Consider the following 21,332-nt stretch of genomic DNA (forward strand, 5'->3'; position numbering starts at 1 on the left):
TATCGTTAACAAACAGGAAGCAGGCGACCGGATTACAGAGAACATCTCATGATTTTTATTTTCATCTACTCGTAAATTAGCCGGAGCCGACGCCGATCCCATGATGGATGCCGCATTTCGTTGAATATAGATATCAATTTGAAATGTAACCACATAAACTAGGTATCACAAAAGACCGTAATGCTGTATGGTTGCCTTAAGTACTGTGGAGTGTGAACGTGGAGTATGGCAAAAATTAAATGGGGTAGTAATTCTATTGTTTTTTTTGCTTGTACACAATTACAATACACACGCAGAACCGCGCCTATAGTTGTCGTATGAATGCAATTCATTCATACGACCAGCGCTCGGTACTGGACTACAGCAAGTGCGAGTATATTTAGCGTGCTTGGATTTGCATGACAATGCAAATTGCAGACGACGCTGGTCTCGTTTTGAGTTCCGGGTGTCTGTGTCGTGTCTGATCCCTCATTCCTGATTCAATCCGCATGGTGACCATAATGACGTAGTTCTAACCTTCAACTGACCGATTGGATTCCAGCCATTGAACGCAGTTCGACCGTTTTAAAGTCCACATCAACCATAACAAGCAACAATACTGCGAAAATTAATTTGCCAATTCATAAATTTTGTACGAGATGAGAATAATTATTCTATTTCGAATGTCATAGTCAGACTGCTGTAAAGTACTAATAAGCTCACTTCGGAACTTCTTTTATAATTCACGTTTCCACTAAACGATACGCATTCTAAGCTTCCTCAAGCTTTTACTGATTGATAGCATAATTTAATTTTTTTGAAATAAAGTTCGTGTAACAGATTCCCGTCTGATCTGCAATAATCGATCAGGTGGTGGAATCTTTTTAACCAGCTCTACATGTGAAGAAAATAAAAGTTTTGTTTAATAACTACATAAAGGTGTCCTGCTTTTGAGCTGGTTTCTGTCGGCATAATATAAAATTTACTACATATTCCGTACTCGTAAGTACCACTGAGCCATCGATACTTCTACTACCGCGCTTTCTTCGTTTTATTCATTTTTACAACCGGTACCGCATTACCCGATTGGGCTGCCTGAGCAACCCCTCCTTTTACACTTCACTCACGTGACAGCGTCCATCCAGTCTGTCGGGCCTATTTTTACGATACCGACTAGTCGACTACCGAGTGCTTACGTCTGAAATACAACAGCTGTGCCTGCACTGGCAAACAGGTTTCTGGTTCATGCGTAGCGGAAAATTCAAGTGTGCGACTTCTATACATCTGCTCACGTTGAATGTATTTTCTGTTGCTGCTAATCTACCGTAGTTTTCCATTTGCTGGAGGGAATCCGGCATTTTTATCACCTTACGAGCTAGCTTCTCAGTTCTGTACATACCGTTCGAACTTGTGTTGTCTGTATAAATGTCGCTTGACAGAAATGAACGGAAAATGAGAAATACACCTAACTAGCTGTTACCAACCGAAAGTGGTTTTTTGCTGGCTTGCGCTTGTCCGATCGACATACTTCGTTTTTCGTTGGTTCTGCGATGTTGAATGGTTAATTATTTTTGCACATCTGATCATGGAAATCAACATCCCAATTCCAAAGGGTCGAGGATTTACTCCCTTCCCCTTTGGTCAATGTCAGGTACTGAGCGGTCAATTGTCCGCGACGGTTGTGTTTTCCTCAAGAGGTTGGTTGGGTTTGCCTGATCCATTTCGGTTTTCTCTTGAGCAGATATGCGGAGCGGAAGCTACCGGAAATCATTACGGGGCTAACACGTGCGAAGGCTGCAAGGTAAGCAAGCTCAGTTAGCGTTTGATGCTGTTCTCTACCATTTTGAAACATTCTGTAGAAAATAAAGCTCAAGATTTTGATTGCAAACTTGTTTGTTTTACAGATTAATTGCCAACATTAGCTTTGAGCCTTGCTGTTACAGTGTTACTTTTTAAATTTTTTTCTCTTTTTTATGGAGAATCCTTTAGTCGTTATTTGTATTTTCTATTCGAGCATTTTTTTATTACAGTGTTTTCTCAGTGTGACAAATAATCATAATCAGAAATAATAATCATGCTCCGCTGTGATAATAATACGGTATGACATTACCGCTGCTTACAGTGTTAATGCTGATTAGTAATGCTGATTTCATTAAATTTATGTATGAACTCTCATTTTGACTATATTTTGTGTTGAAATATTAAAATTTTATTTCTTTATGGGGTTAGTTTTCTACATCGATGGGTAATTCGTATGTGCTTGTTGGTGCTTTTTTGAATTCTACACTGGAGGCGTGTATCTGAAATTTGTGTTACTTGTATAACTTGATCTTTATTTTGTGTCAGGTTTAAATAGAATATGATCTCGGTAACATATCGGGATTTTTCATGCACAGTGTATTCGGTTGCTTTTTTCGAGAAATACTTTCAATACACAAATCTGAGTTGATACCGAGAAATTGGACCAGAAATAACTGTTTGCATATCTCGTGTAGCTACGTCATTTCCCGGAGACATCATAACTCATCTAACTCGCTCTTTACGATTAGTTCCGTGGTTTCATTGCCGCAAAAAGGAAATTTTTTTCTTTACATTTTACATAGACTGAGTTGGTGCAGAATTTAATGTTACTTTTATCGTAAGACGAAAACTTTTTTTTGCCTCATCAGGGACCGCGAGTGTGGTTGGATCGGTTTAACTTGTAAAAGCCTAAAAGGTGCATTTTGCAATAGTCTGATATCTACTACTACAAATGACAAATAATGAATATTTAACGAAGCGATAGCCATTAATCTGTGCTCACACGACAGCAGTCTCATCAAGGGTTGTAAAATATTTGAAAATAAGATTTAATGTGGCACTACAATTTTACAATAAATACTATAATGTGCCCCGAATCTGTTTCCTTATTACGCAGTTGGCAGTACAGTACGCCTGACGGCCTGAGTACGGACAGCGGTTAGCCCGAAATCTGGCATTCACAACAGTCATCCACACATATCTGTAGTATACTGCAGTCGCCACTCTCTCTTCTTCACCGTGATCTAGAACTAAATTACGTCAGCTAATTATGTGACGATAAGGCTGGGCTATTACTATTCAGACTTCAGAGGTTTAACCATAAGCTCAACGATGCCTTATGGTAACCGATTGATGCTATGTGGACTACATTGCGTTCTATCGATTCACTTTTGTGATTTGCGTGGAATAATCGTCCTGTCTGGTTTTGAACAGGGATTCTTCAAGCGCAGTCTACCCGTTTTCCGAACCTTTCGCTGTTTCTTCGGCAATAGATGCGAGGTGTCTCCTGATACTCGTAATCGTTGTAAAGCATGCCGATTCCGAAAATGCATCGAAGCGGGAATGGCGCTGGATGGTGAGAGAAATATCTATGATACTTGTAACTATGATACTTGTAATTAGTGCGTTTTGATTAGTTGAAAAACTTGAATGCTGTGCACGTACATAATCGACGGACGCATTAAAGAACATTAATTTTCTTACTTAATCGAAAGCCAGTGGCTGAATAGAATATGCCTATCAGGCCCTATCTATGCCGGGTGCGTTGTAGTTATGGTTAGAGTACGACATGTGTACCGAATTCGCTTGTGTTAGTCTAGCATTGTGCATTGGTTATAAAAACGTGCTGATTGCTGTGAATTGCTGTTTGGCAGCTTTTAATTAGTTTTATTTGTGTTGTATGGAAATTGTCAATATGTTCTTTAGCTGTGAAAATGGGACGCATTCCCAAAGCTGTGAAAGAGCAGGCGGTACGATCTGCCGGTGGATCAAGCAGCGCAGCTACGAGCGGAGAAGCCTCTTCATCGGGAGATAATGTGACGGGACCATCCCATACACGACAGCCCACTCCAACAACTCCATCTCCACCAAGCAACATTGTCCTGCTAAACAGAAGCATTTCGGCTGCGGAGGCGACGGCGGGCTCTTCAGGCCAACGTTACACTGTAATCCGTAGCAGTTCGCAGGTGGAAGCCGGCAATCATTCAGCGGCACTAGGTACAGTTCACTATCCCCAGTCATCTTCCCTGTCGGGTCATCGATTTCATCCGTATCATTCGTCATCTAACACACCAATCGATAAAACTAAAGCACAGCCATTGCCGATGCAAGAGCAGTCCGACGATGAGGATGTTTCCATGTATGAGGCGCCTACCTACTCGGGTTCGTACCAGCCCGGTCCGAGCCGGCCGAGTACGAGCCGGTACTCGCCACCGGCTCGAAAAGATGCGGAAATGGGCAGTACGATGACCGATACCGGTCGGACTATACAGCACGAAGACGGTCATCCAAGAACGCTAGACGGCTATGTCATTCCGTCGTCGCCTAATGCACGCTTTACTGGCAGCGGTGGAGTGTGTTACCCCGCAGTGCGCAAAACAGGCCAGACAATAGTATTTTCTCAGTTACCTGTCGTGGTCAAACCGTCTCATTTGCCGGAAGTTGTAGATATGGCCATAACTGGACAGAAGGTCAATGAGAACGTTCCAGGACTGAAAGCGCTGCCTGCTGATCAGCTGACCGCCGAAATGGCCACGGATGAGACGGCTGTGGCAGTTTTGGAACCGATTGTTCAGGGATCAAAGGACTGTGCCCCCGTCGGTATGTAATGTTTGACCTGACTATGTGGTGAAAGCTTATACAGACGCAGTTGTAGCACTTCTCTGTGTTTGTTTATCTTGTTATTTTCAACCGGTAATTTTATTTTATTTTTTATTTTAAGGTATATTTTATTCAAGTAACTGTGCGATTAAGCGTTTCTGTAGCTGTTCTTCTGTATCCTTAAACGTTATTTTCGAGCCAGTTTGGATTATTTTTGGGAAATCAGATTTGTTTGATGTCGTTCGTTATCTTGATAGAAGTATCGTTCGCATTTTAGCATTTTACGTTAGATTGATATCGTTATCGTTTTTGTAGTGCCACGAGATATTGTGATTATGACGCCGTCCTATGTCCCACCTGAGAAAATACCGGCCCCTCCCCAACCGACTAGTACGCACCACCGCTATCGCAAGACTCGTAAAGATGGCTCCTCTTCATCGGAATCCTCTCTACTGTCCCCAAGTCCTCATTTAAAAATTCCCGCAGTTATAACAAGTGAATTTTTTCATGAACTGGGAAAAGACGAAAATGCCAAGAATTCCATGTGTGAATACACGTTTCGTATCGTCTCGAAGAAGAATAATGAAATTTACGGCGAGGAAACGCGGGCTAATGAAGTGTTCCTCAAAGAAGCGCTAACGTCAAATAACCTACCGGTGAGAAATCCGTTAATGCGTGATGCGTTTGTGGATTTAGCACATAATACGGTCTGCATTGATCTTTCCAGAATCAACCGGAGCGTACGCCGCTACAAATGCGAGACATCTTGAAGGATCGTCTTGTGACGCAGGTGAAGCGGGTGGTGATGCTGAGTGAAAGTATTCCTGGTTTCCGATTTCTTGACATGCATGACCAGCATTCTTTATTGCGGACTTGTATACTGGACACCTGGATGGTTAGTGTTATTATTTTATGTCTTTTTCTTCGCTGGATAAATTTTCTTGCAATGCATTTAGGTGCATTCAGCCCGCTTTCTTCGCAATCAGCAGAGTTACATTTTATTTCTGGAGACCAACACGTTTTATGCGCGCTACTGGATGGAGCAGTTTCTCACGGATGAATTTCTAATGACAGTATTCGAAATGGCCTCCCGAATTAATGCGCTGGATTTAAGTTTTGATGAGCTGTCGTTGCTGAAGTGCATATTGATCGTTCGCCCGGGTAAGAGATTTGTTTGAATTGCATGCCCTTTTTGCGTATGGAGAGTTTGGCATTGACATTGCCACAGAGAAGAAAGCGTTCTGAAGAGAATTTTCATTTAATGCGACTTCGCCGATGCGGTCGACTAAAAGTAGGTGATTGGTGACGTGTCAGTGGCGGGCGAATTGAAACGTATTCAGTTAAGCGCCGTAGTGATTTACCGAATGTACCGCAAAAAGGAAAGTAGGAGATTTGTGCGTTGTCGCGCATGCCATCTGTTTATCTCTGCAGAGCTGCCACTCTGGCATACGATGTATGGACAGTCACATAACTGTCTCGCTAATAGGCCGTCTATTCAACCGTGGTTGTTAGTCGTACCGGTTTTCTCGGCTTCGTTTGAGCGGAATTTCCACCGTGTATACACTATACACCACCTATCGCTACAGCAACATCTAGGTCGGTTGAAGGATTACAGTTTCTTGGAAAGCGATTGTCGAAGGTTATTACAAGGTGGTTGGCGGTATTGCGTAAACACTGATATACTTATGTGACATTATGTGTTGACTCCACTTGCACAATATATTTTTGCAGCTTCTGTGTTTGGAAATAATGCGCGGCGATGCTATGAGTGTATCATGCGCGGTCTTTTCTCGTGTTAACGTAGGAGAACTTTTTCACTTGTCCGATTTTTGTGAGGCATGCTTGCGTCTGTATTTAGCTTGTATAAATTATAACTAACTATCTGCATCTGAAGTGCTGTTTTTAAACATCCGTTTCTTGTGGTCGCAGCCACGTTCTGATCGTAATCAGTTTGTTGTCGTTAAATTATGCTTTTGCATAAAATTATGTATTTCATTGACTAATCATTTAAGTGATTAGAATTAACAGTTTTTTCTGAGCACCGTCACATAATTAGTGTAGAATGTGTTTAAGACTTGAAGTGGTATTTTGTACCGGAAAAATATGTTGTTTCTGACATTATCATCTTTTAATTCCTTACTCCATATTATTATCGTGCATTTCAGTTTACCACTTAAACTCTATTAAAATGCACGATGTTATGGGACAACAATCTTGTGCTTAAAGTACTGCAAATTTATTTTCGTGGTCATCCGTATAGGATGCGTTTAAATTCAGCGATTGCGGCTGGTCGGGGCTCAATGTAGGGAAGCACGGAAAAACATGACTATTAATTGTATAATTGTTAATGCAAATGGCAAAGACTTCGACTAATAATTGTATTATTGTTAATGCAAATGGCAAAGACTTCAGATAATAGTGACTTATGAAACGAATTTATCCTTTTGTCGTATGGATAACTATTACGAGTATAAATTTGCGAAATCGTTTAACTACTTGCTCAGAATTTTATTGATCATCTTCCGCGTTTAATTCTACAGTACTGGGCTTTTGATCTCTTACTTTGGTTAAAATATTCCGTTATTTGAAAGGAAAGAAACAATCATCGACATTAGCGTTTGTGTTTTCCCACAATGTTCAAGGCAGCCGTAGCTTTCGTGATAGCTAAAATGACACATCACTTTAAAAAAGCTACCGTACTTCTTCTAGTCCTGCTTTCTAGTTCTGCAGGCTGTTTAGCGGATTGTAATCAAGTGTCAAACTGCTGCTTAACGGTTATTTTTATATACTGGCAGCTTGATAATTATTTTTGAAACTATGTGCTGCGGCTGTATTACAAAGTATTTTGTACTTGCGTTAGAATTGGCAGACGGATGTGATACTCTGCAAATATAGATATAACGTTCATTTAAACCAGATCAGCAATATTTACGATTTAATTTTTTGTTATTGAAACCTTTCTTTTACTAAACTAAAAAGCAGAGGACTGTAGAAATCCAAGTAGAAATTATGACGAGCAAAATTTGTGGTTGCCTAGTGCTATTATGTGGTGCTGCATAATTTTGGGTGTGCCGTTCAGCTTCTAGGAAGCGGTCAAATTCAAATGAACTGACCTGTCAGTTTGACGTCATCCTGGTCTGCTTAGGCGCTTGTTTATCTTTGGGCTTCATATTGTTAGTTATGCAGCCCTACCGGTTTCCTACGAGTAGTAGGATTTTCCCAGGATAGTATGCTTCGTTGTCAAGCATTGATTAGTGAAAATTCGTTTCGCATCTTTTGTTTAAACACTTGTAGGTTTTCTGCTGCACTTAAAGTCGCATACAGTCACCGCAGTTCGGCTTACCGTAAATAAAGCAACTAGAATGACTGTTTCTGGCAAAGTCGACTACGACAAAAATTCGCAGTCAAAGTTTGCAGGGCATACGAGAAAACCAGCATGCCAACAGTATCTGAAAAAAAAAATAAAAATACGAGTACTTAACATAATGCCTTATTAGCAATACGTAGACCTACAGACTCTGTATTTCCTATTTCGGCATTATGATGTCAGTGCAGCAAAAGGCGGGATACTGCTGGGAATTCAGATACCATGAACGGACTGACGATTTTCCTTCCTTTGAACTATTTGTATGAAACTTTAGATGAACAATGCTATACGCGACGGGATAATTGTGAGTAGTATGGAGAACAATATCGTTGATCGGACAATATCACAGTGGTGTTACATTACATTACATTGTTGTTTTGTGTACAACTAAACATCCTCATGTGATGGATGCTTTGAAGCGGGCGAGATGTGTTATGGACGTCGTAATGTTCTCCTCGAAGACTAAGAGTATTCATACCTGATAAAATAAATACACTTGTTATAATTTAATAGACTCGCAAATATTGGCAAATTCCGTTTATCTTGTATTCTGACACGATAACGGTGCCTGCAGCTGACGTAAGATCATATTTCTGGGTGTGACTGACCTTATTTTTATTGTAGATCGTCCCGGCCTGAATCGTGTTGACTTTATTACGGTGAGTTTGTTGTTTTGTTTGAATTTTCACACTTTGTACTTTTCTATAAGCTAAAAACGATACATTTTGCCTTTGGGGTGTGGCGTGTGAGTTTGGCATTGAAGTTGCGCTGAATTTTTGTAACCTATGGAAAACTATCGTTTTGTGCTAACGCATGCTAATATTGTGTTGGGTCATTTTGAAGTGTTTATGGACTATTAAAATATTGTGATCGTTTAAACCCACTTACTATTGATGTCAGCGGTGTCGTTACTTAATTTTTGTTTTCATTTACGGCTCGAATTTATTCAAATTGGTCGCCTTTGTAAACAATCGTTATATCAAATCGGCCGCCCTCTGTTAAGTTAGCTCTGATTTTTGCAGGAAATTTTGATATGCTAGCGCTATTTTTCAGGCGATTCACAATCATTTGCTGGACGCTCTGAAATCGGCGGTCCGCAATCGTCGTCCTGTGGCTGCTAGTCAGTTACTTGTGGATTTAATGGAATTGCTAAAAGGCTGGCGTATCTTGGACGTGATGCAGGAGAAATATGTCCATCCCATTGATCTCAGCCATTTCACTCAGGGTCCTTGGAAAGTTGCCGAACCCTCTTCCAGTGCCGATAATCATGGCCAGGAAACGTCAAAGGTTCAGGAGGAAACGGCTGCGTACAGTAAAGTTTCCGAATTACCTCCTGCCACTGGGGAAATTCCAACTAGAAATAGTGGTCGTTTGATTGTACAGAGCCAGCTAAATACGAGACGGATAGAATGAGTCTTTTTTAGAGAAAAATGTTTAGTTTTTAGTTTTGCTGCGATGTATTCATGTTGTGTTTACACCAAATGGAACTTCTATGCATTTTTTGTACATTTTGTATTTTTCAGGAGAGCCAAATGGGACATAAATTATTTTTGAGACACTGTTTAACCAAATGTTCACTGTTGTCAGCTCTTGACCATAAATTTTGTTTTTACCTCTCTGATGCTGTAAATATTCTCATATCATTGAAGTTATACATTCTTTTTAAAATAAACAAAGCGAAACTAGTAAAACATATATTTTTTATATATGCTACACTGCAAAGCAAAGGCTATTCATAAATTGCCACTTCCATATTATTAAAATTGTTACCGCACCCGGTGCATATAAGACTAGTGTTTGCGATTTTACGAGTTATGCACTCAAAAGTTACCACGGCAGTCTAAGAACCTTAGAAATTTGAAGCTTAGGCGAAACTAAGATTACTGTAAGACTGTAAGTTACATCTTAGTCCCGTCTAAGCTAAAAATTTCTAAGGTTCTGCATCGTGTGACTATTATTTTGTTGCTATCTTACGGCGCTTCGGAACAGGAATATTATATACTTACTGTATCTTTACTGCTTCTGGCCGTCTTCGAGACTTCCTGCTCGATCTTCTGTTCCTGGCATACTGTGACTACTTCTATTCATAGTACGTAGGGATTTTAATCCAACTACAGTATGAGCCACGCATGCATGTACCGGATGCGGCTGCTCTTTTGGTGTTTGATTCCGAACTCCGATCACATGAGTATGCTTCCGGGGTTTCTGACCGTTTATTTATCTATTCCGCTGAGAGACATGATTTACGTCATTGAATATGATAAACATGTGACAGACCACTCTGCTGTGTTTGCGGCACGCGAGTCGGGAATTTCCGGGAATTCCCTGTAGGTGTAAAAAGGGTTGTAGCTGATTCAGCAAAACAAATCAACTATCTCACCATGCGGTCCGCGAAACACACGAGCGACGTTCTTAAAGGATTAAACTCTTCGGTGTTTCAGGTCCGGGCCCTTATGCGATAGGGTCATGGGGCTGCCCTTTATTGCGCAGAAATGCTGCTGGTTTGAAATTTCCACATTTTTTCAAGTGTGAACAACTGTGAACCGTTAAAAATTTTGTGCTGTGCCAACAAATATGGCAGTAAAGCTGAAACACCGTGAAAATCAGCTCTGGTGACTATAGTCATAACTCACAAGCTTCTTCGAAGTGAAAAACTTCGCTTTACTTCCAGTTTGGTTAAGAAAAATAATACCATGAACGGCGAAAGCTATCAAATATTTTTAACTGACAGAGGAATAACCAAACAAACTCGAAGGGTTCCTACACTTCGACTCAGCCACTGCATTCATTGAGCGTTTTACCTCTTACCCAGCTTAAGGGGGACTAATTTACAAAAATCACATAAAAGTCCTTCACTTTCAACTAAACTGCCAATTGTAGGATGAAAACATTAGCATAATTATACTGATTTTTCATTCGAACGAAATTACTTGTGCAAAATGTCGCTTAACCAATACACCAACTGGGCGAAAGGCCATGCAAAATATTTAAAGAGACCGTCAGACAGAGTACCACTGACAGGAATACAAGTCAGGAACATCGTAAGTACAAATTGAGATATATATGAGAATAGTTCGTGAGATTACAGCAAGTCCTGCAAAAAATTACAAAACCACAAGAATGATTAAACCGAGAAAACTGATGACCGAAAACGGCTTCTACGCACGCTGTTAGCATTGGCGATTAAACCTCTTCGCCTTCTCCTTCACCCTCGCCTTCGACTGAATCCACTCCCACTTCTTCGTAATCCTTTTCCAGGGCCGCCAGATCCTCGCGGGCCTCACTGAATTCACCCTCTTCCATTCCCTCACCGACATACCAGTGTACGAACGCACGCTTAGCATACATCAGGTCAAATTTGTGATCCAAGCGAGCCCATGCTTCGGCAATGGCCGTGGTGTTGCTCAGCATGCACACAGCTCGCTGGACTTTGGCCAAATCGCCTCCAGGAACGACGGTCGGCGGCTGATAATTAATGCCAACCTAAATTAACAAAAACAAAATCATGAAGAGACTGCCACACAGAAAACAAGTCAGGGAAATTAAAAAGACGAACAGCTGAGCAAAAAACCAGTCCTTCAATACCTATCAAACCTATACAAGTAAAAACCGCCATTCATGCAATTAGAAAATTAAATGGCGTTCACTCCGGTGCATATCGTACCTTAAATCCAGTGGGGCACCAATCAACAAACTGGATGGTGCGCTTAGTTTTGATAGCCGCAATCGCAGCGTTAACATCCTTGGGCACCACATCGCCACGATACAGCATGCAGCAAGCCATGTACTTTCCGTGGCGGGGATCACACTTGACCATTTGGTTAGCTGGTTCGAAGCACGCGTTAGTAATCTCCGACACCTACAACAATGAATCTGCATCCTGAACTCACTAGTACAATAAATAATTAAAAAGCCATACCGTAAGCTGCTCGTGATATGCCTTTTCAGCGGAAATAATCGGAGCATATGTCACCAGCGGAAAGTGGATACGAGGGTATGGCACCTAAAAACAGATTGCATTAACGAGTTTTTGTCCTCGATAATCATTCAAAATTAACTGAAATACCAAATTAGTTTGAAATTCCGTAAGATCGACATTTAGGGCTCCATCAAAGCGCAGAGAAGCAGTAATTGAGGAAACAATCTGGCCAATCAGACGGTTCAAATTTGTATATGTCGGGCGCTCGATGTCCAAGTTGCGGCGGCAAATGTCGTAGATGGCTTCGTTATCCACCATAAATGCACAATCGGAATGCTCCAGAGTAGTATGCGTGGTCAAAATGCTGTTATATGGCTCGACCACAGCCGTGCTCACCTACAACATCGAACGCATCTCCGTTGTTCCGCTTATAATACAAATGCCCAAAGAAATTTTCACCCACCTGAGGAGCCGGATACACAGAGAATTCCAGCTTGGACTTTTTCCCATAGTCAACCGACAGGCGCTCCATCAGCAGAGAAGTGAATCCCGATCCCGTTCCGCCACCGAAGCTGTGGAAAATCAGGAAGCCCTGCAGGCCGGTGCACTGATCAGCCAGCTTGCGGATACGATCCAGCACCAGATCGACAATTTCCTTCCCGACCGTGTAGTGGCCACGCGCGTAATTATTGGCCGCATCCTCCTTACCGGTGATCAGCTGTTCAGGGTGGAACAGCTGCCGATATGTCCCGGTGCGAATTTCATCTGAAAATTTTAATTTGCAAACCACAGCGAATGGTGAGTCAAGGAAATGCCTGCAACTTACCAATAACAGTGGGTTCCAGATCGACGAACACGGCACGCGGGACATGTTTTCCAGCTCCGGTCTCGCTGAAAAACGTGTTGAAGGAATCATCGCCTCCGCCAATAGTTTTATCAGATGGCTGAATTTCGAATCAAATATTAGTGAAGGACTGAAAGGAAAATCTCGTACGAGTTGAGACTAACCATTTGCCCATCCGGCTGGATTCCGTGTTCCAAGCAGTACAGCTCCCAGCAGGCATTGCCAATCTGGACTCCCGCCTGTCCGACGTGCACTGAGATGCATTCACGCTATAAAAATTCAGTAATACAGAAACTGAAAGGAACTTGTCAAATTCCAGTTCACAACCGTATAAAAAATTTAAGAAACGCTAGCAGGTACCTAGATTCACAATCCTACGCAAAAAAAGATCTAAAAACGATTCTGTGCAACCGTACTTAATCGCGGTCAAAAGTCTGATGAAAGCCTGGGCAACGAGCCAACGACCTTCCCAGGTCCCACTCGAAGTGTATCGAGAAAACTCATCATAAAAAACATCCTTGATGCCCTTTCGTATGACGAGCAGCTAACGCATATTTTTTCACAAAACCCATCTGTTCATACAGATTATTGGAAAACCTCCAACGAATGCAGGAATGCAAGACTATTTACAAGGATTTAATTTAACAAGGCCGTTCGTTCACTAAAAAACTGGAGCAGCATGGCTGCATGGTGCAGCAAGGGTTCGTTTAGCTTATAGACGACTCATTAGTTGATCCGAGACACTTACCATGATTTCGGCAGAAAAAGGAACACTCTTCGGAGGATAATGTGCAAATGGAGCGACAAGGTTAGATCAGCGTTATTATTTTGCGAGAATTTTGAGGACAACCAAGAATATCAACGCCTGGCTGTGACTGTGAAATAAATGGTCGATAGAAGTTGGCGGTGCAGGGAAAAGTCACTAACTTGGAACTGTATAAAACGTCGATAAGGACGGAGAAAGGGTAGAACAGACTGTAGACGACAAATGGAAATTTTCAACAGGGTCAAGGGCGTTGCCAGGTGTTGTGTATGGTGACGATCCATTTCCATGCACCAATCGCACGCAAGCAATAACAAAACCCTCCTCACCGCTGATTTCCGCGCCTGCTTCGAAAAATTACTTGCAGCAATTACTTACATTACTTACATAAAAAAAAAGAAAAATTACTTACATTATTATTAATTACTAAGGCCTAAGGGCACTATGTGGAAGTTTAATTTTTGTAAAAATGATGCGGAAGCCGGAAGTGTTGTATTTACTATTTACTACTGACCCCAAGCCCCTGATAACAATTGAGTAGGAAGTTGGAACACATATTTATTAGGACGTTCCTATATCACGATTTGAGAGTGTTGCGCATTTTACTGTACTACGCTGCGATCTGTGTTATGCACTGAAGACTTTGCATGGTTTTGTTTTCGTATGCTCACATGGACTTTTAACTAATAAGTAATAACTTATAAGTGGACACAGGACAGCACTTTAAATCTACAATGATAAAAAATTATAATACCCTGTTGAAAATGCTTTTTCTTTTAGATCAATTTCCGCTTTTTCCTTTGTCAGTCTCAACAACTCTGTTGTGGTAGACTAGAGTACTAGTAGTGGTAATGGTCTTACGGATTCGCGAAAACTTTTTTTTAAAAGGGATCAAACGAGAAAAACCGGTATTTCTGCTACTGGATGTATTTGCCGGTTGCCGCTATAGCTACGGTAAATGGCACAAAAATGAGACAAAATATACTCGTACAGTATAAAAATTTTGCCGGCTCATTTTTATACTGCCGGCTCATTTTTATACATTTTTTTATAAATAAATAATGTATTTTTGCCGGCTCACTGTCACGTGCTTCGTTGTTTGCAGCGTTAGTGTGCATTGTGCTGATTTCCGTTGGCTGTTTGTTTGACTACTACTGGAATACATACAAGTATTGTAGCATTTCTAACTTTTTGTACAAATACGAAGTACCGTGTTTACGTTAAATGATTCACAACACCCATACAGCAGTCGTTATAAATTGTTATCTGTAAAGTACTCGTATGGAAAATAAGCGCACTGGCGGCACTGCGCATGCAATGCAGGCGAAGACGAAGCACGGCTTTGTAAACTTGAGCTTACCGTAATAGTGCAATTGTAGTATTTAATAGCGTTTACAATCTTTCGCTATTACCGGAAGGCTGATCAACAATCGGTCCGTATATGCGTGGTACTTTGCAGAAAAGAAGACAATGAACTTTTTCTAGATGGATTCTTTCTCAGTCGGCGATATGCAACAGTTGGTAGATTGTTTGCTTGCTCTTCGTGTTATGACTGTCATCTGTAATCTATCGTTCATCTTTCGGCGTGATTTCAGTTGTCGTCCATCGTGAATAATTTATTTACTCGCTTGGCATTGTTTACGGAGTAAATATTATTAAGTACTTGAAATCTGATCATGGAAACCGCTGCTTGTCTGGAAGATATGCCCTTAGAAGTTCTGCAAAGAATTGGACATTTCAGTGGCAGTGTGGAGCTGTCCCAAAATGTTCGGCTTGTCAACAAATGGCTACTGCAGATTTTCTCAGATGAGTCATACTGGGAACAGCGGATGAAGCAGCGGCATCCATACAGGTTCAGTGCTTTAAGCAAAGTCAAAGGTATGGTTCTAACAATAAATTAATGTGAATATTTCGTTTGCTCGTTTTAAAATTAGTTATGTAATAATTTGTAAACCAGACAATGGTGAGTCAGTTACTTGTTTACAGCCGCAACGGTACACCCCAGTCCAGACTTCTGGAGAAAAGCGCACGTGTTGTTCGAAAGAAAAAACCGGATTTTTATTGATAATTCCATCGGTTGTGCACAGTTGTGCCCATGGAACGTCAACAATCAACACAAACACTTTTGGACTATTGCTAGCGTAGCCTTCTGCAACGAAGGCAAGAATGTAGCACATATTTCACTTACAGATTTAAGATTATTTGCTGTATTTTTATGTTTCCTAGTATTGGTTAGGTCTTAGGTGTAAATTATGCGCAGAAACGTTCTCGATTTCGTAAGTAACAGGACAAATATACGGATTATGCATTGCGAGAATATCTGTATAATACTTAATTTAACGTTAATTGTACTGTACAATACAGCCCATCGGAAACATCTCTGGTTTATTTTACTTTACATATACTACCTGTAGTACATTAATGTGTCGTTCTTCAATAGTAATCTTTATGATTTTTCCAGCGGTTTGATCGCATGAGATCGAAATAGAGCGATATATATATTGTACTTAAAATTAAATGCACTGTCTAAGTCAGTCTTCATGAAACTTCTAATTTTAAAGTGAAAATTATAATATCCGTACTCCGTACTTTGGCACGAACTACTTATATCTATATAGATATTGCTTTTTGGCACGAAGTCAGGAGCGACCAATTGATTTCATTTAGGTAGCTTTCATGTTGTGGTTGATACAAGTACTTTTAATTCAAGGGCAAATCCACTTAAATCAGCGTGAGATTATTTGGTAGGAAAGTTGATCGCCGCCGGTTGTAGCGATCCAAACAGCATCATTCTGTGGAATGTGGCTGGTGTGGATAGAGAGCTTCCGGTTCCAGTAATTGACCAGGGCACTTTACACACGGTATGAATTTTCTTCTCGTGTTCGAAACAAGTATACAATCTCCTGCTCCGCAGTCCGCATCTGCAGCTTTTATAAGGAAACACCGTATGGCATCTGGTTGGTTTTGTATTTTTAGAACAAAGTGTCGTCGATTCGAAACGAGAGAAATGTTTTAAGTACTGGTTCCTGGGATAAAAGCATCCTATTAACGGATCTCACTGCTGGCTTGGCTCATGGGACTATAGCTCGATTACGGTCAGTACTATAGTATGCGTATGTACGGACATGTGGATTCAACCTTTAGGCGATGTAGTGAAGTGTTACTACTGTGTTAAAAATTGAAATAAAGTAACTATGTACTAGCGGTGGTTGCGAACCACATTATTGCACGAGCGCGAGCGCCAATACCACTGGGAAATAGTATTGGAATTGTGGAATTGGAAAAGCGTGACGTACGCTCTTCGTGGCGTCAGACAAATTTTATGCTCTCGACGAAGACTTATTGCAGCACCTCGCGCTTCGCGCTCGGTGCAAACAAATAAATATTTTTATACTGTACGTTTTACAAGATATCCGATGGTATAACATAACTAGCTAAGGCAATAAAAAATTATCATAAAAATTATTTTTAACAGGACGGAAAACACCATTGAATCTCACGATCATCATAGTAATCTCCTTGTAGCGGGAAGTACAGAAGGGTGAGATTATTACTATACATGTTAAGATTTATTTAATGTACAAATGCCACAAAGACAAAAATTACTGCTGCAACGCTGTCCACAATTAAGCAAAATCTTGATAAAAATTTTAAATATCGCAGATTTTGTGAGTTTTTCGACGTAAGGACCTCTCAGTGCTTTGCCAGGAGACGCTTTATCAGCGATCCTTCTCTCCTGGACAATAGCAGCTGCCGATTGGTGAAGGCGTTAATCGCAGACGAACGATCGGTAGTGGTTTCCGGATGGGATCAAAGACAGCGATTGCTCAAGCTGTTCGATATACGAAGCATGCAATATATTTCATCCACTCTCGTATGTATTGTACAGGTTTTTTTGAAACTACTTATGCAATTAGATTGAATCAGATTGATTTATAATTGAATTTTTTTCTGTTTCACAATAATAATAAAGAGTATCTAGAACAAACAAACAACAAAAGCTGCACGCCACAAATGCAGTTTTAAAGAGGTTTAATAATACAAATTTCAAGAAGTCTATGCTTTTCGTTAAGAAGTTTAACTGTTTCGTTATAGCTTCCGTACGGAAATGGTTCTGCAGATGCGCAGACATTGGGATCCATGATGTCCAATTCTCTGCCTGAAATGCAAATAAACGATGGCTTTTTATGGTGCAGCGCCGAAAACAACTTGTGGCAATATCGTGTTACCGACTCGTCATTAGATCTGCTCTTTCGAAATACGTTCGATGAAGACAATTTTGGACGGATCGTGGGAATGCACAATGGACATGGTCACGTGATGCTCGTGCGGGAAAGTCCGAAGTCGGTTATTTTGGGCGCACAGGGCACGTACTTGAGCACCATGTATGAAAGAATTCGGGATAGTGAATATCGCACTCTGTGGGACAATGCCGCTCCCGCTTATCGCAGAGGTACGTTTACATAATTTTGACCTAAACACTTTCCTGTGTTAGTTTTGTATGTAGTATGTACGATAATATTGCTGCTTATGCTTGATCACCTATATATTCACATACAGTACATCTGTGCGATTCTTGACCTTTCATGCCGGTCAGTAATGCTGGACAATGCTTAATTTTTGAACTTACCATTCTCTACATTTTGTAAGACAGATTTTTGTTTTGACTCGATTTGTAACGCAGTTTGGGCCACCCGTGAAGAACTTGGTTTACAGGACATATTGCAACGGCGTTTGACGAAGTGACCTGCAAATTCGCGATGGCCATGTCGGATGGTTTTGTATCGGATCGAATAACGTTACATTTTCCATTGGAGTTGAAAAATAATACAAGCGTTTAAAATGGAGTAAAGAGTGGCACAAGATTGTGACAAGAATTCTGGCTGTTGAAAATCTTCATCACCGCGCGCAAGTTGGCATGGAACACAGTCAGGAAATTATTTTGTTATTATTTTGTTGTGTAAATTATTTTTTTTACTTAACTTGTTGCACCTCATGTTATGTACAGTACTTTTGTACAGGCTTCACAGCATATCAAAAATTTATTTTATTGTATTACTGTACTTGATAAAATAACCAGAGTATTCATCCAAGTTCACACTTTACAGTACCGCGACGACAAGACTGGAAGAAACGACGCTGAAATTCCCTTCGAACGCGAAAATAAAAACTCACAAACGTCTTAACTCGAGAAGGCTGAATCAAATTACCATAGAAATTCTCATCAAGTAAAGATGACATTGTACGTAGTAAATCTGGCTGCCGCAGTAAAGAAAACAAAATGCCTCCACTAGTAATAATCTGGATCGCGTTCAGGTTGGCCGGCTATGGGAGGCCGACCAAAAGGACGAAAAGGTGGCGCATACTGCGACACTTGAGACTCCCGTCGGCTGACACTCGCACTGCCAGGTGCCGGCACATCCGGTAGCCGACGTCCACCAGTGCGTGCGCTTCCACTGGGTTGTGGCTGTGAGGTGGGCGGTTGGGGCAGGACGCGACCAGGCCTACCCGGACCAGGCTCAGTCCGGGACAGGCGCCGGCCGTGCGGAGCCGGCTGCAGCGTGATGGGCATATCGATGCCGGTGTCCAGGCTGTCCTCCGGTACCGACAGCGAAGATGACTGCTGCGCTTGATTACTACCCGACTGCGCCTGTCGGCCTCGTCGGTCTGAAGGAGAACGCCGAAATACTGAGCGCCGATTGGAAGCCCCTCCCTCGCCCAGGTGACCCTCCTTGGAGCGTTCGCGGGGATCGCGTAACGTGCGAACCCGGTGCTCGGGACGGACGGTGGGCTCCGGGATGACTTCCGGTAGGGGCGGATGCGTGCAGACCCAGTAATTCTCCATGTACTCCTGCAGATGACCACAGGCGTCTTCCAGCTGATTCTCATCTAAAATCAGATCAAACATTTCCGGTGGACATTGGGACAGCTTCTCCGCTGTGTTGGTCTGTACGGTCAGCTGACGCGCTTGGGATTTCCCGCGGGATTTGATCAGCCTCTGCAGGACTTTTTGATTACCAATCTTGAGGTAGACGATGATTGGTGCCAGCGACGTCCGGATGACCTGCGACGGGTGATTAATGGTATCACAGTCAAGCACCACCAGCTGCATGGAGCGTGCCAACTCAAAGATCCGCTCGATTTCCGCCTGCACTTCCGCTATGGTCCCCGAACGGCTGACACTCCGTTCCATGAGCGCTCGCTTATTGGGACTGTTCATGAGGGACCGTTTGGCCAGGGCAATGTCCGCCTGGACCCGTGTAATGATAATCCGTCCCTCGAAGCGGTGCTTGAGAAAATCAAATACGGCTTTCTGCATCATGTCGGTGACTTCGTATCCTTTGAGCGCGGGACCGACAACCACAACCGGCCGCATCGTAGGCACAACATCATAAGGCGCAATGGCTTCTGTCTTCTTGAAAAAAGGCTTCTTCTTCTGCTTGAGCGGCGATGTCACCGCGCTGCTCTTGCCCGACTTGGAGTCGCTGTCCTCACCGACGGCACTGTCCCCGTTGTCCAGCTCCAGGCCCGGCGTCGGGGGTGTGGAGCTGCGGGACGTGTGTCCGCCGCGGCGGCTGGAGGAGGCCGATTCCCCGCCGGCACCGAACGCTCCCAGATTGGGCACGGAGCTGCTCTGGGTGTTGCGCAGGCTGGCCGGGGTGGCCTGCAGGCGGAGATTCTCCAGTTTCAGCGGACTGGGAATAAATCCCACATCGTGGTTCTCCTTGACCAGTCGGCCGATCCACCAGTCATTGTTGTACTTCTCCTTAATGTGCAGGAAGTCCTTCACGGCGAAGGACACCGCGCAGCCGTGCACCGGAGAGTCGTCGTCCGCTGTGCCGTCGTAGCTGACATTGGTGCGCACCGCAAAGGCCACCGGCTTGCTTCTAGCTTTCTCCAGCAGCTTCAACGCCTGCCGCTCGGTCTCGCGGCGGCTGACCTCTTTGTCCTCGTCTAGGGACAGTGTGGATGACGATCCGGTGACACTGTAACCCGCCGTGCCGCGCGGCTGGCCGAAGGACTGATTGGCGAATGGCTCCGACGACGACTTGTCGGCCAGAGTCAGTTTGTGCCGTTTCCAGTCGTACTCTTTGATGGGAATGGTCGTATCGGTGGCCTTCTTCTCGTGTCCTACGTAAAGGTCGGCCTGGGGTTGCGAGAGATGCCCCGCAGCCATTCACATATTCAGAGACGCAGACGACGCCATTCAGCTGCAGCACCGTGTACCCAGAGTGCACCGTCAACATAACATCCTCGTCTGGAAATCGCGCGTATAGGAAATGACAACTGTCATACAATAACACTTTACGACTTCCTGGTGTGTGGATATGCGATTCAAAGAACAATTCCCAATCCAGCAGATTAGCTACTAATTCTCAATTAGACAAAGTAGCAAATTATACAAGAATCACATAAAATCCGATGGTTTCATCCAAGGAAGAAAAAACATAGACGAACGGATGTTCCCATTTCAATGTGCGCTTCACTGCGTCGACGATGTTTAAGCGCTGAATCTATCCGATCACAATCTGACGCAGTGTGTACAGCTATACCACAGTAAAGCACACAAGGACGCGCAACAGAATTATAATTAGCCACGGTTTGCTTTAACATCCACTGCTACAGTTAGCACCAATATTATGTAAAATGTTGGAAGGAAGGTAATAACTGTAGTCTGTAAATAACCTTGCAATGGTAGTCGCCTATTCCGCCGCTGACGGAGTCCGCGCTCTGTTCCCAACATACAGTCATACGTACGTTATACACATGCAGTGATAGAGGCACATACGATGCGCCAGCATGATTTGTACCGACGTGCGAAGTGCGGACAGCACATGTG

General features: G+C 42.6%; 4 protein-coding genes across 5 annotated transcripts; 2 read left to right on the plus strand and 2 right to left on the minus strand.

The window, feature by feature from the left end:
* The first annotated feature begins 1,197 nt into the window (after nucleotides 1–1,197).
* LOC129581787 (nuclear receptor subfamily 1 group D member 1-like) lies at nucleotides 1,198–9,643 on the plus strand. 2 transcript variants are annotated; one of them, XM_055473024.1, is made up of 9 exons: nucleotides 1,198–1,630; nucleotides 1,721–1,780; nucleotides 3,214–3,355; nucleotides 3,706–4,599; nucleotides 4,915–5,255; nucleotides 5,327–5,494; nucleotides 5,556–5,760; nucleotides 8,591–8,625; nucleotides 8,989–9,091. In XM_055473024.1, exons 1-9 carry the CDS (start codon nucleotides 1,565–1,567, stop codon nucleotides 9,004–9,006), a joined length of 1,929 nt encoding a protein of 642 aa, XP_055328999.1. In that variant the 5' UTR covers nucleotides 1,198–1,564; the 3' UTR covers nucleotides 9,007–9,091. The 2 variants fall into 2 exon arrangements, with proteins under 2 accessions (XP_055328999.1, XP_055328998.1); XM_055473023.1 differs by having other exon boundaries at nucleotides 1,200–1,630; nucleotides 9,020–9,643.
* A 1,297-nt stretch (nucleotides 9,644–10,940) lies between these two features.
* LOC129582053 (tubulin alpha-1A chain) lies at nucleotides 10,941–13,705 on the minus strand. Its single transcript, XM_055473444.1, has 8 exons — nucleotides 13,478–13,705; nucleotides 12,894–12,998; nucleotides 12,712–12,829; nucleotides 12,349–12,650; nucleotides 12,033–12,281; nucleotides 11,886–11,969; nucleotides 11,631–11,825; nucleotides 10,941–11,449 (listed from the first exon to the last, which is right to left on the minus strand). Exons 1-8 carry the CDS (start codon nucleotides 13,478–13,480, stop codon nucleotides 11,150–11,152), a joined length of 1,356 nt encoding a protein of 451 aa, XP_055329419.1. The 5' UTR covers nucleotides 13,481–13,705; the 3' UTR covers nucleotides 10,941–11,149.
* Nucleotides 13,706–14,748: 1,043 nt separating this feature from the next.
* On the plus strand, nucleotides 14,749–21,137 carry LOC129581653 (uncharacterized). The gene is made up of 9 exons (XM_055472856.1): nucleotides 14,749–15,370; nucleotides 15,479–15,652; nucleotides 16,241–16,353; nucleotides 16,469–16,587; nucleotides 16,968–17,033; nucleotides 17,156–17,366; nucleotides 17,588–17,945; nucleotides 18,209–18,734; nucleotides 18,809–21,137. Exons 1-8 carry the CDS (start codon nucleotides 15,169–15,171, stop codon nucleotides 18,331–18,333), a joined length of 1,368 nt encoding a protein of 455 aa, XP_055328831.1. The 5' UTR covers nucleotides 14,749–15,168; the 3' UTR covers nucleotides 18,334–18,734; nucleotides 18,809–21,137.
* On the minus strand, nucleotides 18,473–21,306 carry LOC129581652 (voltage-dependent L-type calcium channel subunit beta-1-like). Its single transcript, XM_055472855.1, has one exon. It carries the CDS (start codon nucleotides 20,667–20,669, stop codon nucleotides 18,783–18,785), a length of 1,887 nt encoding a protein of 628 aa, XP_055328830.1. The 5' UTR covers nucleotides 20,670–21,306; the 3' UTR covers nucleotides 18,473–18,782.
* Between the last annotated feature and the right edge of the window lie 26 nt (nucleotides 21,307–21,332).

Source organism: Paramacrobiotus metropolitanus, unplaced genomic scaffold, assembly GCF_019649055.1.
Source record: "Paramacrobiotus metropolitanus isolate TYO unplaced genomic scaffold, Prichtersi_v1.0 Parri_scaffold0000006, whole genome shotgun sequence".
NCBI classification, from domain to species: domain Eukaryota; kingdom Metazoa; phylum Tardigrada; class Eutardigrada; order Parachela; family Macrobiotidae; genus Paramacrobiotus; species Paramacrobiotus metropolitanus.